General features: G+C 36.1%; 1 protein-coding gene across 1 annotated transcript in view; it reads right to left on the bottom strand.

The window, feature by feature from the left end:
* gfra1b (gdnf family receptor alpha 1b) overlaps positions 1–14,328 on the bottom strand; it is a 62,795-nt gene that overhangs the window by 2,956 nt on the left and 45,511 nt on the right. Inside the window, exons 7-8 of the mRNA XM_056470114.1 lie at positions 6,296–6,495; positions 1,942–1,986 (exon numbers count right to left, since the gene is read on the bottom strand). Coding sequence (XP_056326089.1) covers positions 1,942–1,986; positions 6,296–6,495 — 245 coding nt within the window. The remainder of the gene's footprint in view (positions 1–1,941; positions 1,987–6,295; positions 6,496–14,328) is intronic.

The raw sequence follows: 14,328 nt of genomic DNA, 5'->3' as shown, positions 1-14,328 counted from the left end.
AAATGGAAAGTTTATTTTAGGAAATCAGTGTAATTTTGATACATTGCTTGTGATACTTCACATATTACGTACGTAAACAAATCCACAACAGAGGCTGGCAGTACCGCAGACATTATAATAGATGTCGTTTACATTGACTTATCGAAGCAACTGACCGAAGCGGACCATTCTGTATTAAAAACTATAGAATATACAAGACATGGCATTCATATAGTTTTGAATGGGGAAAAGCGTAACGGTCAATATGGTGAATAAAACAACAGCTGCTGTTTCATTTTATTGTTGTTTCCTAATATGAAATTTAATCGTAAGCTTGGCAAGCAATTTTGGAGATATCGATGTTTCCCTATTCAAACAAGATGCCCCAGCAAACTGCATGAGAGGCATTTCAAACATGGCCGCCGAGTGAAATGATTGCATTAAAAAGACGATTAAACCCAATTAGAATTAGTTTTATAATGGACAAAAGTTTCAAAGGCAGTGTGTCAATACGAAAGGATGAATACATTTCTTTAACATGTGAAAAATACAGACGAAAATGACTGATTCAGTGTGCAATAATCTTTAGACTGTTTAGTGTGAATGGAGTCTGCACAAGGAGTCTGAATAAATGAATTTGTTATTTGAGATGTAGAACGCACGGAAAGTGGCTGCATAGAGAGAAACGCAGAGAGACACTGCAGCGCTGCTGTGGCTGTTTACAGCAGCTTGACAGATAAATATGAATTTGTAGCTAAATTGTTAGCGGTGCCAAACAGCATTTTCCGTTGTTTACATCCTTGTTTACGTCCTCGCTACAACATACCATTAACACTAGAAACTGTGCCTGTAGTTGATCAATTTTAACAAATAAAAATACTTATAGGTTGTGACTCACAATCCATAGCTGTGTCAGTTGGAGTTTTTAGCCAAATCCAGCTCTGAACTGGGAGAGATTCTGGAAGTTCTCCTTTGTCACTATATCTTTTTTTCAATTTTTTTTTTAATAATTCTTGGGAACGAAATTAAAATTAAATTGTAAGCACTTCTCTCTTTATGTTGTGTCCTTTAGAAGCCCAAATACTGAAACAGAAGAAGCTCTGTTAAAATAGCAGCGTTTGAACGCCATTTTAGCTTTCACTGTTTTAACATTATATTGCCTCTGGCCACGCCCCTTTCACTGCGCAGAGTGTATGCGTGAGGTAAATGCACATAAGCAGAAGCCCTTGTGATCTCACTAGCCTGGATGTATTTTTTTATAGTGGCCAAATTAGTTTTTTTTGTTTCCCTTTGCATTGAACTTTGAGCGTATTACATTCAGAGATGTTATGTTCATACAGCTACATTACACATCAACATCAAGTTTAAAATGTGAAATCGTAGTGGACCACCCCTTTAAAACAAAAACGTAGTGTAAACAGCACCTCAGAAAGTTACAGATCTGAAATATTTGCAATTGTAAGAAATAAGATCCCATTTGTTGATTCCAATCGATCTACTTCCTATAACTGTGACTGTATGTTACTAAGTTTGTAATTGTGAGAATTACAACATAGTTACAATTAAGTAAAAAAAAAAAAACAAATCAAGAAAATGTATGCTAAATTTTATGCTATAATATAATGTGAACATAAAGTATAGTGGAAATCTCTCAATGCGTAAAAAAAACCAACAACATAAAGAAGAAATACATTAATTCTGTGACTAATATAATGTAATATAATATAATATAATATAATATAATATAATATAATATAATATAATATAATATAATATAATATAATATAATATAATATAATATAATATAATATGGACTTCCATATCATTGTGTACACATATGACATGTCTTGCGTTTATAAAAGGCTTGATTACTCAGACACAAAAATGTAAAGAAAGCATCTTGTGCAAACAGTCCATAAATGACTGGAGGAATATAGGTGAGTGGAAATGTATGACTCTTACCACACAAAGAACGTCCAGAGTAACATTGCTTTTCAGTTTCTGAGCCTGTAAAGAAAGAGAGAAAGAGGCCGGCTGAAAAGTACTGACTGAAAAGTCAATTACTTGCAAGAAGCTCTTCAAGGTTTTGTGTTATAAACCATTTCTCAGACTGAAGCATTTCCATCTAGCAGCCCTCTAAAGCAAGTTCAGTGTGATCCGAGTCGAGCGCAGCCTCAATAAAGCACTGTAATTCACCACAGCAAATAGAGGTCATGCGGTTCTGGCCTGAGAGAGAGGTCTTTCTGACTTAGATGTAATGTTATGATAATGAGTCCTACAACCCACATGCAAACACCACACGTATACACCGCTGTGGCCGACTGGGCTCTCTCTGGGCTTTCTTTTTAAAACAATGTGTGTTTCGTTGTGTGCAGGAGGGCAGTGTGTTTGCATCAACATGTGACACACCAATATATTTTAATACTGCGCTCTGCTATCCAGTTCCCCACTCTCTCTCTCTCTCACACACACACACAAACACACACTCAGAGGTTGGTTTGTTGAAACGATAAAGTGATTCCTCTGAGAATCTGGAATATAATAACAGTACTGCACAATGGAGAGAGAACGAGAGCTAATTCTTGCGAAAAGCATTGTGGGATAAAATGATTAATAGCCTTCCTGAAAGTCTATCTGACAAAAGAAACTGTGTCTACTAATAAATCATGATATTGTTATTACTGCAATATGATGAATTGTTGCGCTGTATCTGCAGGAGAGGATCTGGTGCTCTGTATTTGGGGTTTGTTATGAGCTGCAGATTTAGAAAAAAGTTAAACACACGTTCGGTTTTATGAAGAATGTCTGTGAGGTTGTTGTTACTTAGGAAATAAAAGAACTCATTTTGACTCATGACAAGATGTGACGCCTGGACTTTTGAAGAAACGTTTCTACATAAAGGACCCTATCATACACCCGGCGCAATAAGGTGCAAGCCCTTGCTTAATTTGTAAATGAATAATTCAAATATTATTTAGGTTCGCCACTATGCCATTATTTATTTTCGCTGCTCACTGCGTGCGAAACCAAACCAATGAGGGTGATCGTAAACATAATGGCTGAAAATATTGTAGAGGGGCAATAGTTAAACTTGACTTTTGCTTTAACTTGCGCATGGTGACTACCGTGATGCCGCTTGCACTCATTCACGTTCTCTGTCTGTCTCTCTCTCTCTCTCTCTCTCTCTCACACACACACACACACACGCACGCACACATAGGTATTCACATTGCACAAGTTAATATCGGATCTATTAAAATAAATATCGGAATGCAAAACACAAATATCGGATATTTTCCGCAACAGGATTCGACAAGATCCGGCTCAAATTAAGCATTGCGCAAGTCATGTATGGTGCCATTTCTTGCTGTTTTCAAACAAGGACAACTGTCATTTTCATGTTTTGCTCCATGTTTTTTAAATAGCAAATCCTTTTGTGCCACTTTGTGGACTCATGGGTGTGCTGGTCTGAAAAGGAGGTGTGTTAAAGCGCATTGTTGGCGCGTTACTATTTTGAGGAAGACCACGCCAGGAAGGAAGACCAAAATCTTTACTTATGAAAAAATAAAGGATCAAATGTTACAAAAATTATTATTTTCTACATAAATATGAAAAAAACACTGCCTCTATGCCGCCTTCACCTCGAAGGCTTTTTTTTTTAGTTTATTCATGACAATTTGTATTTGTATAATGTTATTATAATTAGCAGTATTATTTTTTGTTTGCATATTTATATTTGTTTTAATAAAAACTAGTTTAGAGTTGTCCACCTGGTGGGTTTTGGAGACATATGTGTCATTATATAGGGTATAAGAATATGACGTGTGTTTGGATATGTGTTTGGATTTTTTATTTTTTTTTACCAAACTTCGTTATTTATTGTTCATTTATTCATTTGCTGGAAATCAGAACTGAATTTAGAAATAGTTTTGAAACACATTTTTGTGCTTAACAAACAAAATTACAAAATTAAATATGTAGGCTAATGGAAGTTCTTACTCCACGAAATTAAAGGAGTATTGTAAAGAGTAAAAGTAAAGAGAAAGTAAAGAGGCCAAATAGAGGAGACTCGTTCTTTATCCTCATTCAGATGGTCTGTTTTTTTTATTCACCTTTAATGGTTAGGACAGTAGAGATTATTGACAGGAAAGTATGGGGAGCAGAGAGAGGGGAAGGATCGCATGGCGGGAATAGAACTTGGGTCGCCGTGAGCACCGGAGTGCATGTGTCGACGCACTAACCAACACACCACTGGCGTTGACCAGATGGTCTGTTTAACTGTTTTCTCGCTAGTGAAGCATTCCTTTTTTTTCTACTTTCGAAGTCCGCCAGGTAAATAGCAAATGTGCCATGGCGTGACACAACTGACTCATAAAAGGGAATGGGAGATGATTGGTTTATTGCACGTTATGCTCAAAACACACCCTGTCAAACCATAAGCTGCGGCGCAAACTGTATTTTTCCATCCTTAAAATAGCAAAAGTGGATTCAGACACGCCCTTAATGCTTTTGTGCCATCCACTTTAGACTTTGCGCTTAGATCATTATAACAGAGCCCAAACCTTTTTGTTTGATTATTGTTGAAATTGTGTTTTTTAGACAACAAAATTTGTGGTGGATCTTTACAAAATCATAAAATGCTGTGAGAAACAATCTTGCTTAATAATACATAATAACTTGACTGACTCGAAGCACTTATATTTTGTTATATTAAAATAAATGTTCCATATAATTAAAGGCTGAATGCATGTTTTTCTCAAATATAATTTCATAACCTATATTATTATTATTATTATTGTTGTTGTTATTGTCATCATTATTATTTGAACCCAAAATATGAGCATTAGGCAGAATGGAAACTTGTTTCATAACTTTTTTCAATCCATTTTTTTCTGAATATATTTTGTATAGATGGACTTTATATCTGTATTTACTGTCAGGAGTACATAGAATATATATAAAAAAACATATTGCTTTAGAAATAGTTTTAATCAAATCAGTTTTAATCAATAATATGTAGTAATGTGTATTTATTGGCACATTAATCATGTTTGTCCATACACCCAAAGCACTTCACAATCATGAGGGTGGGGGGGGGGGGGTCTCTCCACACCCCCATCGGTGTGAAGCATCCACTTGGATGATGCGACGGCAGCCACAGGACAACAGCGCCACGTGATGGAGGGAATTTGGCCAGGACACCGAAGTTACACCGCTGCTCTTTACAAGAAGTGCCATGGGATTTTTAATGACCGTAGAGAGTCAGGACCTCAGTTTAACGTCTCATCCAAAAGACGGCACCCGCTGACAGTATAGTGTCCTATTTACTATACTGGGGCATTAGGACTCACACAGACTGCAGGTTGAGCGCCCCCTGCTGGCCTCAGTAACACCACTTCCAACAGTAACCTAGTTTTCCCATGTGGTCTCCCATCCAAGTACTAACCAAGCTCAGCCCTGCTTAGCTTCAATGACTAACCGGTCTTGGGCTGCAGTGGGATATGGCTGTGGCCATAATTATGAATGAAATTCATTTAATGTAAAATAAAAAACCCTTTTCTTGTAGTTCAATGAAAGTGAATGTACTGTAAAATGTCTAACAATTACAGCACCTTTAAGTATGAAGCTTATACTTTCGTTTAACCGTAGACATGCACATCACTATAATCACTTTCCATTTTCATAACAATAGTTGGATCGCAATTATGTTCGATTGACAGCTTCAGACTATATTTAACCAGAAATATCCCTTTAAAGATCTGCATCTGCCTGTATGCCAGTCATTTTAGAGCCGTCACATGTGCCAGGCTTGAACTCAGATGTGAAGATATGTTTCCCTAATGGGTGGGTTTATCCTGCTTAAGGGTGTTCCTCGTGTTAATATACCAGCCAATTAGCAGTGACATGACAGCTCTGGCAGTTTGATGTATCTCATTTCTGCCCAGAGGCTCTACGTGTGTGTGTTATCACTGCGGCGGCCCAAACCCATCAATCAAAAGTAAGCCCTCGTCTCACTCCGAGCCTCCAAAAATGAAAGTCATCCTATGCCAAGCAAAGCCTGAAAGCATCCAAACAAGCTGCCGGCTGTTTGTAAAGTTGACGCAGGCTGTGTATCTTCAACTATCTGTGTGGGCCAGTGGCGTCATGTGTGTTTGATTGACAGATGTCATTTACTATTAGATAGAGTCAATATGGTGATTTAAATGGCGGTAATATTTGATGTCCGGGAGATATTTTACACTGGTGTTTTTTGATTAGGCTTTGCTGACTTTCCACACTGATAGAAAACTTTAGGATGCTTGTGTAATTTCTGTACCTGCAGGCTTCCACAGAAGCTGTAGAGATGGTCTGCATTGCTGTCGAGGTCATTGGTGAGCGTTGGGTCATCCAGGGCGTTGGATGTCCTGTCACGTCCTTTTGGAGGAGTGTAGGGGTCTGCTGGAGTGGACATGATGGGTGGTTGGGGTTGCCACACTCCTACATCTGTGCCATTGCCAAATGCCTGGATGGCATTGCCTGCGTAAAGCAGAAATCAAGAGAAACAGAGTACAAAATGTAGGATTTTCTTCAAAGTTTAAAATCTTCTTTTACATATTATCATTATTATTATTATTATTATTATTATTATTTGCCCTCATCTTGATTTGCCAACCTCCCCTCACCTCTTCATCATTAATATTATTACTTCTACTTTTGTTACCATTATTAATATTACTGTTCTGACTTGTCCCCCTGTTATCTCCTCATTATCTTAAGTATTTCTACCATTGTTTTTATACAGTTTTCTGTTGTTGTTGTTGTTGCTGTTGTATTAGTAATTGGAGCTGTAGTTGTGGTTGTTGAAATAATTGCAATAGTAGTTGTAGTAGTATCAGTAGTAGCAGTAGATGTCGTTGCTGTAGTAGTATCAGAAGTAGTAGATGTTGTAGTAATAGTAGTATTGGTCATTATTGTAGTAGTAGATGTTGTCGATGTAGATGTTGTAGTAGTATCAGTAGTTGTAGTGGTAAGATGTTGTTGTAGTAGTATCAGTAGTAGTAGTAGTCGTTGTTGTAGTAGTAGTAGTAGTAGTAGTCGTCATTATGGCTGTAGTTGCAGCAGTAGTAGTTGTAGCATAAGTAATTTTCAGTAGTAGTTGGTGTAGTACTTGTAATTATTATTATTGTTATTGTTGTTGTCAGTTATTGTTACTGTTGTCCTTTCTTTGTTTTTACTGACATTATTACTATCATTACATTACTATCATTGTTGTCACTCTTTACCACTGATTGATTTCTTTCTGTCTGTTTTGTTTATATCTGTTATTTTCATCATTTATTGACTGTTATACATGTTGTTTTTGTATGTATATGTATATGTGTGTAGCATTTGTTTTCCAACTGTCTACAGAACAAACCATCATTATACAGTAACTTGCCTAATTACCTGAACCTGCCTAGTTAACCTAATTAACGTAGTTAACCCTTTAAATGTCACTTTAAGCTGTATAGAAGTGTCTTAAAAAATCTAGTCAAATATTATTTACTGTCATCATGACAAAGATAAAATAAATCAGTTATTAGAAATGAGTTATTAAAACTATTATGTTTAGAAATGTGTTGAAAAAAAAAATCTTCTCCCTGTTAATAATTCTAATAATTCTGACTTCAACTGTATATATGTGTATATAATAATTTCTTTTTCAGAGTATGTACTCTGACCTGTCCATCTAATTACCTTTACATGCACAATCACACACACATGCGCAAACACGCGCATCTGCCAGTACATGAATGTTATTACAGATTTTTAAATAGTTGTACCTCAGCCAAATATTGTCCTATCCAACCACGTCATGTGTCAATGAAAGCTTATTTATTCAGCGTTCAGGAGACAAACAAATCTTAATTAAAAAATATATTGTGTCAGCGCAATAGCCTAGTGGTTAGCGCTGACATATGGTGCAGTAGCACTTCAGGGCGTCCCGAGTACGAATCCCGGCTCGATAACATTTCCCGTTCCTACTCCCTGTCTCTCTCCCACTTCACTTCCTGTCTATAATACTGTCCTATCCACTTAGTAAAAGGGCAAAACTAAATCTTAAAAAAATAATAATAATAAATTTTACATTCTTCAAAATGATCGTGCGCATAAGACTAGTTTCTTGGGACTAACTAGACATCTTAATTAGTAATTATGACGTCACAAGGCAGTGATGACAACAGGTTAGTGGTGTGTTTCAGTTGAATTAAAATGTATTTTAAATACATTAATTTGCTTGATCTTTGTTTCTGGATTTTGTCTCGTGAATATAGGCTGAAGAAGCTGTGAAATAATTATCCATTTTTGACAAAGTGATATGGACCTGGAATGTGGTCAAAACCACCTGGAAGTAATATGTTTCCTTGAAGGTAATTGGTGCATACACTCTAAAAACGTCTTTGCTGTTTGTTCACTCTACATTTTAAAATGAGTGAAAAACACAATTGTTGAGATTTTTTGTGACAACTTACTTGTTTTATGTTTAATCCACTTTAATTTACAAAACCCGATAAGTTAACTTAATTTCCTCATGTTGTCCCAACACAAATCAATCCAAAATTGTATGAAAATTAAATGTTTATTGATTTTTTATTTATTAAAAGTGTTTTAATTTGTATTTCATTTAGTTGTTTTACTGTTTGTTTTTGGCTTTTTATTTTCCTTCAGTCATTATAAGTCATCAACTTATTATATAGTTTGTGGGGCGATGCGGTGGCGCAGTGGGTAGCACTGTCGTCTCACAAAAAGAAGGTTACTGGTTCGAGCATCGGCTGGGTCAATTGGCATTTTTGTGTGAAGTTTGCATATTCTCCCAGGTTTCCTCTGGGTGCTCCAGTTTCCCCCACAGTCCAAAGACATGCGCTATAGCTGAATTGGATAAACTAAATTGGCCAAAGTGTATGTGTTTTAATGAGTGTGAATGGGTGTTTCCCAGTACTGGTATGCAGCTGGAAGGGCACCCGCTGTGTAAAACATATGCTGGATAAGGCAGTTCATTCCGTGGTTGCGACCCCTGATGAATAAAAGGACTAAGCCGAAGGAAAAGGAATGAATATATAGTTTGTTTTAGTTAACAATAGCAACTCTATTCTGGAACAATGTTCTAAGGGATTCTTATTTCAACCCTGCTTGAAATATCATTTACACTCACATGGCAAATTATTATTTTTTTAAATAAAATATCTAAAAATATATATTAAAATGTAATTCAATATATTAAAAACCTTTACGATGCAGTTATGAAGATAGAATTTCCTGAGTGAATGTCAAATGTTTCCTCTTTTGTTATCAGCACCTGTTTTGATATTAAGAGCTCTTCATTTCTTCTAAGTGTCACTTAAAAAGCCAGTGTGTGCAAGTGCTGTAAGACCTCCACTTACTCTGTAGTTTCTGGGACCTTTCCGGTGGTTAAACAGGAAGGCCATTATGACTCAACTGTCTTTCTTTAAATGACTTTGTTCTGAAGAGCACTTTTGACTTCAGAGTCCGTTATTTACCTCATGCCACAGCAGGATAAAGGGCAAGTGGGAGATTATTGATGGGTACTTGGTTAAAAAAAAGCTGTGTGTATATTAAGTATCATCTATTGACAGAGAAGAGGGTAGGCTGACCTTATTATTGAGTGAGTGTGGAGTTTTTCTTAAAGCCAGAGCAGCAGACTCATTTTTTTCCTAAGGTTTAAAGACTTCTAAAGCTTCTTTGTGCATTTACTTTACTGTATTATTGCTTCTTATGACTATCACGTTGCTCTCATAAGAACCAATGTGTGTAATATTCTACACTACCTGACAAGATTCTTGTCTATCCCAGTTGTAAGAGCAACAAATAATAACTTGACTTCTAGTTGATCATTTGGAAAAGTGGCAGAAGGTCGATTTTTGAATCATCTGTTGAATCAACTGCATCCCAATCATCAAAATACTGCAGAAGACCTATTGGAACCCACATGGACCAAAGACTCTCACATAAATTAATCAAATTGTGAAGGAAAAATCATGGTTTGGGGTTACATTCAGTATGGGGTGTGCGAGAGATCTGCAGTGGATAGCAACATCAACAACCTGAGCTATCAAGACTTTCGTGCTGCCCATTACATTAAAAACCACTGGAGAGGGCAAATTCTTCAGCAGCACTTCATTGCACTCCTTCCTATACTTCAGCCTCCACATCAAAGTTCCTGACAGCAAAGAAGGTCAAGGTGCTCCAGGATTGGCCAGCCCAGTCACCAGACATGAACATTATTGAGCATGTCTGGGGTAAGATGGAGGAGGCATTGAAGATGAATTCTAATAATCTTGATAAACTCTGAGAGTCCTGCAAGAACGCTTTCTTTGCCATTTCAGACGACTTTATTAATAAGTTATTTGAGTTACTGCAGAGATGTATGGATGCAGTCCTCCAAGCTCATGGGAGTCAGAAAGAATATTAATTATTTTCCCACTGCACCATGACTTTATATTCTATACTGTACATTATTTCTGTTGAGTGACAAGACTTTTGTCTCAGCAAAGTCAGACCTTATTGTCCTAATTAAATAATTAAAAATCAAGGCATGATCATATTTTATTTTGGTAAAATAAGCGTAATCTAGAGGCCTTTGCTTTTCATATATGTCATTTCTGATGCCAAATGGTTAACTAGAAGTCAAGTTATTATTTGTTGTTCCTAAAACTTGGATAGGCGACAAGACTTTTGTCCGCTAGTGTAGTTTTTTTTGGGTGGTGGTTACCAGATCGTACATCATGACCCTGGAAAGATCTTGTGTTAAAGCCAAGACTGTGCAATGTCAAGTGTATCTTAGCAGACTTTAATCTGTCTGGAAGTATACTGAATGTTTTATTTTTTTTCTGAAGCAGATATTTAGTTTTTTTTGTATTGCATATCATATAAAAAAACTAATATTATCTCTCTTGACTTTATTTACTGTGTTTTTACTGTTACTTTATTACATTGCCATCAAATGATTGGCCAGACTTAGATGCTGATGAAGCAAATATGTGACCATTGGCTTATTTTCTCAGATTTATACAGATAACTCATTCAATGTGTTTAAATATTTTAATCTTTTGGGATAATAGAGGAGAAAAAGTTCTGCCATAATTTACTTTATCTGTCCAAATATGTCAGTTTTTTGTTTCTTTTTTAATGTATGGGCAAAACAAGTCATCAAAAACATTATACATTTTTATTTTTATGTTCATTTTAGTCAAATCTTATTTCTAATAACGATTTTTGCATGTAGCTATAATTTGTTTTATTGGACACCATTTAATTTGATTGTATAGAGGGAAAAAATAACAGGCTGTTTTTGCTAAATATCTACTTTTATGTTTGATGGAAGAAAGGTTTGGACTGATGTGTGGGTGAACAAAAGATAATCCATTTATGAATAAGAAATGTTCCCATACACTCTGATGGGAGTTTAAAAAAAAAGCCCTGCAATGACTGAAGGCTGATTTATACTTCTGTGTCAAGTGATCGGCGTGACCCACGGCGCATGTCTTGTACATAGCCGTGTATTTATACTTCTGCATGCTGATTGTGTTGCTCTGCAATACACTTCTGAAACGCTAGCTGGCACTAGGTTATGATGTTCCTCTGTGTTAAGTTTCTTCGCTGGTGTTTTGTTTTTTCTGAACGCTACCTTTATGTACATGTAGCTCAAACTCGCTCATTTAGAGGCGGGAACCAGCAGACTTGCAACAAATTTAATCATGAGGTTAACACAAAACAAAACTAAACTTTCCATCTGGAGCTTCTTCACAGAACTCGACACTTGAATACACTCTTATGTGGCTCTCACTCCACACTCATTAGCGCTACCAAGCTGACCAATCATAGAGCTTGTGCTACTCGTCGTTACGTGACCGTATACAAATAACGACACATGTTCATTACAATCTAGAACAAGCTCCAGGATTGGCCAGCCCAGTCATCAGACATGAACATTATTGAGCATGTCTGGGGTAAGATGAAGGAGGAGGCATTGAAAATGAATCCAAGGATCTTAATAAACCCTAGGAGTTCTGCAAAATTTAAATAAATCAGAAATATCGCTAATAGAAAAAAAGAGAAAAAAAAAGAAACTTAGTTTTTGCTAAATATTTATTTTTATGATTCATGGAAGAAAAATATGGACAAACATGTGGGTAAACAAAAGATAAACAATCCATTCATGAATAAAAAATATTTCCATGCACACTGATGGAGTGTAAAAAAGCCCTGCAATGACTACTAACTGAACATAAACAAAAGCTGATTTATATCAAAATATATTATGAATGCATTAGCATTAATGTATTATAATAGTCCCGCTGATGTCTATAATGTCAGTAATGGGCCCTCCATCATATACAAATAACGACACATGCTCATTACAATCTACAACGAGTTCCAGGATTGGCCAGCCCAGTCACCAGACATGAACATTATTAAGCATGTCTGGGGTAAGATGGAGGAGGCATTGAAAATGAATTCAAAGATACTTGATGAACTCTAGGAGTCCTGCAATATGGAAATAAAATGAAAATATCGCTAATAAATAAAAGAAAAATAGAAACAAAAAAAATAACAGACCGTTTTTGCTAAATATTTATATTTTGTTTGAAGGAAGAAAAGTATGGCCTGACATGTGGGTGAACAAATGATAAACAATCCATTTATGAATAAGAAATTTTCCCATACATACTGATGGAGTGTAAAAAAAGCCCTGCAATGACTACTAACTGAACATAAACAAAAACTGATTTATATTAAATAAGTGATGTGTGCATTAGCATAAATGTATCATAATAGACTCGCTGCTGTCTATAATGTCAGTAATGGGCCCTCCGTCATATACAAATAATGGCACATGCTCATTACAATCTAGAACAAGCTCCAGGATTGGCTAGCCCAGTCACCAGACATGAACATTATTAAGCATGTCTGGGATAAAATGAAGGATGAGGCATTGAAAATGAATCTAAAGAAACTTGATGAACTCTATCGGAAATATCACTAATAGAAAAAACAGAAAAATAGAAACAGAAAAAAAAAAACAGATTGTTTTTGCTAATTATTTATTTTTATGTTTGAAGGAAGAAAGGTTTGGACCGGCGTGTGGGTAAATAAAAGATAAACAATCCAATCATGAATAAAAAATATTTCCATGCACACTGATGGAGTGTAAAAAGCCCTGCAATGACTACTAACTGAACATAAACAAAAGCTGATTTATATCCAAATAAATTATGAATGCATTAGCATTAATGTATTATAATAGTCCCGCTGATGTCTATAATGTCAGTAATGTGCCCTCCATCATATACAAATAACGACACATGCTCATTACAATCTACAACGAGTTCCAGGATTGGCCAGCCCAGTCACCAGACATGAACATTATTGAGCATGTCTGGGGTAAAATGGAGGAGGCATTGAAAATGAATTCAAAGAAACTTGATGAACTCTAGGAGTCTTGCAATATGGAAATAAAATGAAAATATCGCTAATAAATAAAAGAAAAATAGAAACAAAAAAAATAACAGACCGTTTTTGCTAAATATTTATATTTTGTTTGAAGGAAGAAAAGTATGGCCTGACATGTGGGTGAACAAATGATAAACAATCCATTTATGAATAAGAAATTTTCCCATACATACTGATGGAGTGTAAAAAAAGCCCTGCAATGACTACTAACTGAACATAAACAAAAACTGATTTATATTAAATAAGTGATGTGTGCATTAGCATAAATGTATCATAATAGACTCGCTGCTGTCTATAATGTCAGTAATGGGCCCTCCGTCATATACAAATAACGACATGTTCATTACAATCTAGAAAAAAAAACATTTGACCTCAATGATGTCTTGCTAGGCATACAGTATTTTCTCTCTACCTTCATCTTTTCCTCGTTATACATAAACACACAGATGAGGAAATGTCAGATATGAGGTGTGGATGCACCGTACTTCTACATCATCCAGGTTGTCATCCTAAAGGCCATTGTCTCATGTAGACAAATCCTCCCTCTCATCTGTTCCCTGTCCTTCCCTCTGCATCCAGTTCATCTAAATGGGTGTTTTTAAATAACCCCCTGACAAAATAACGCATGCTTTCCCCCACTCTTCCAGACCCATGGACACCTGAGTAATGCTTTATTGCCTTTTTATGTCAATCCCCCCTTCTCAGCCATCCCATTTAAGAGGGATTTCTCTGTCTTTTGGGCCGTCAGACTGCCCTGAACCGTACAGCAAAACACAAATCGCAGAGATCAGATTTACTGGTGCAGACTATGAATGATCACGCAGATGCAACCGAGCGGAATTCAGCTTTAGAGTCAAT

The sequence above is a fragment of the Danio aesculapii genome, chromosome 12 (assembly GCF_903798145.1).
Source record: "Danio aesculapii chromosome 12, fDanAes4.1, whole genome shotgun sequence".
Classification (NCBI taxonomy): Eukaryota; Metazoa; Chordata; class Actinopteri; order Cypriniformes; family Danionidae; genus Danio; species Danio aesculapii.
The sequence above is the reverse complement of the archived record's forward strand: the minus strand, read 5'-3'. Positions and strand labels throughout refer to the sequence as shown.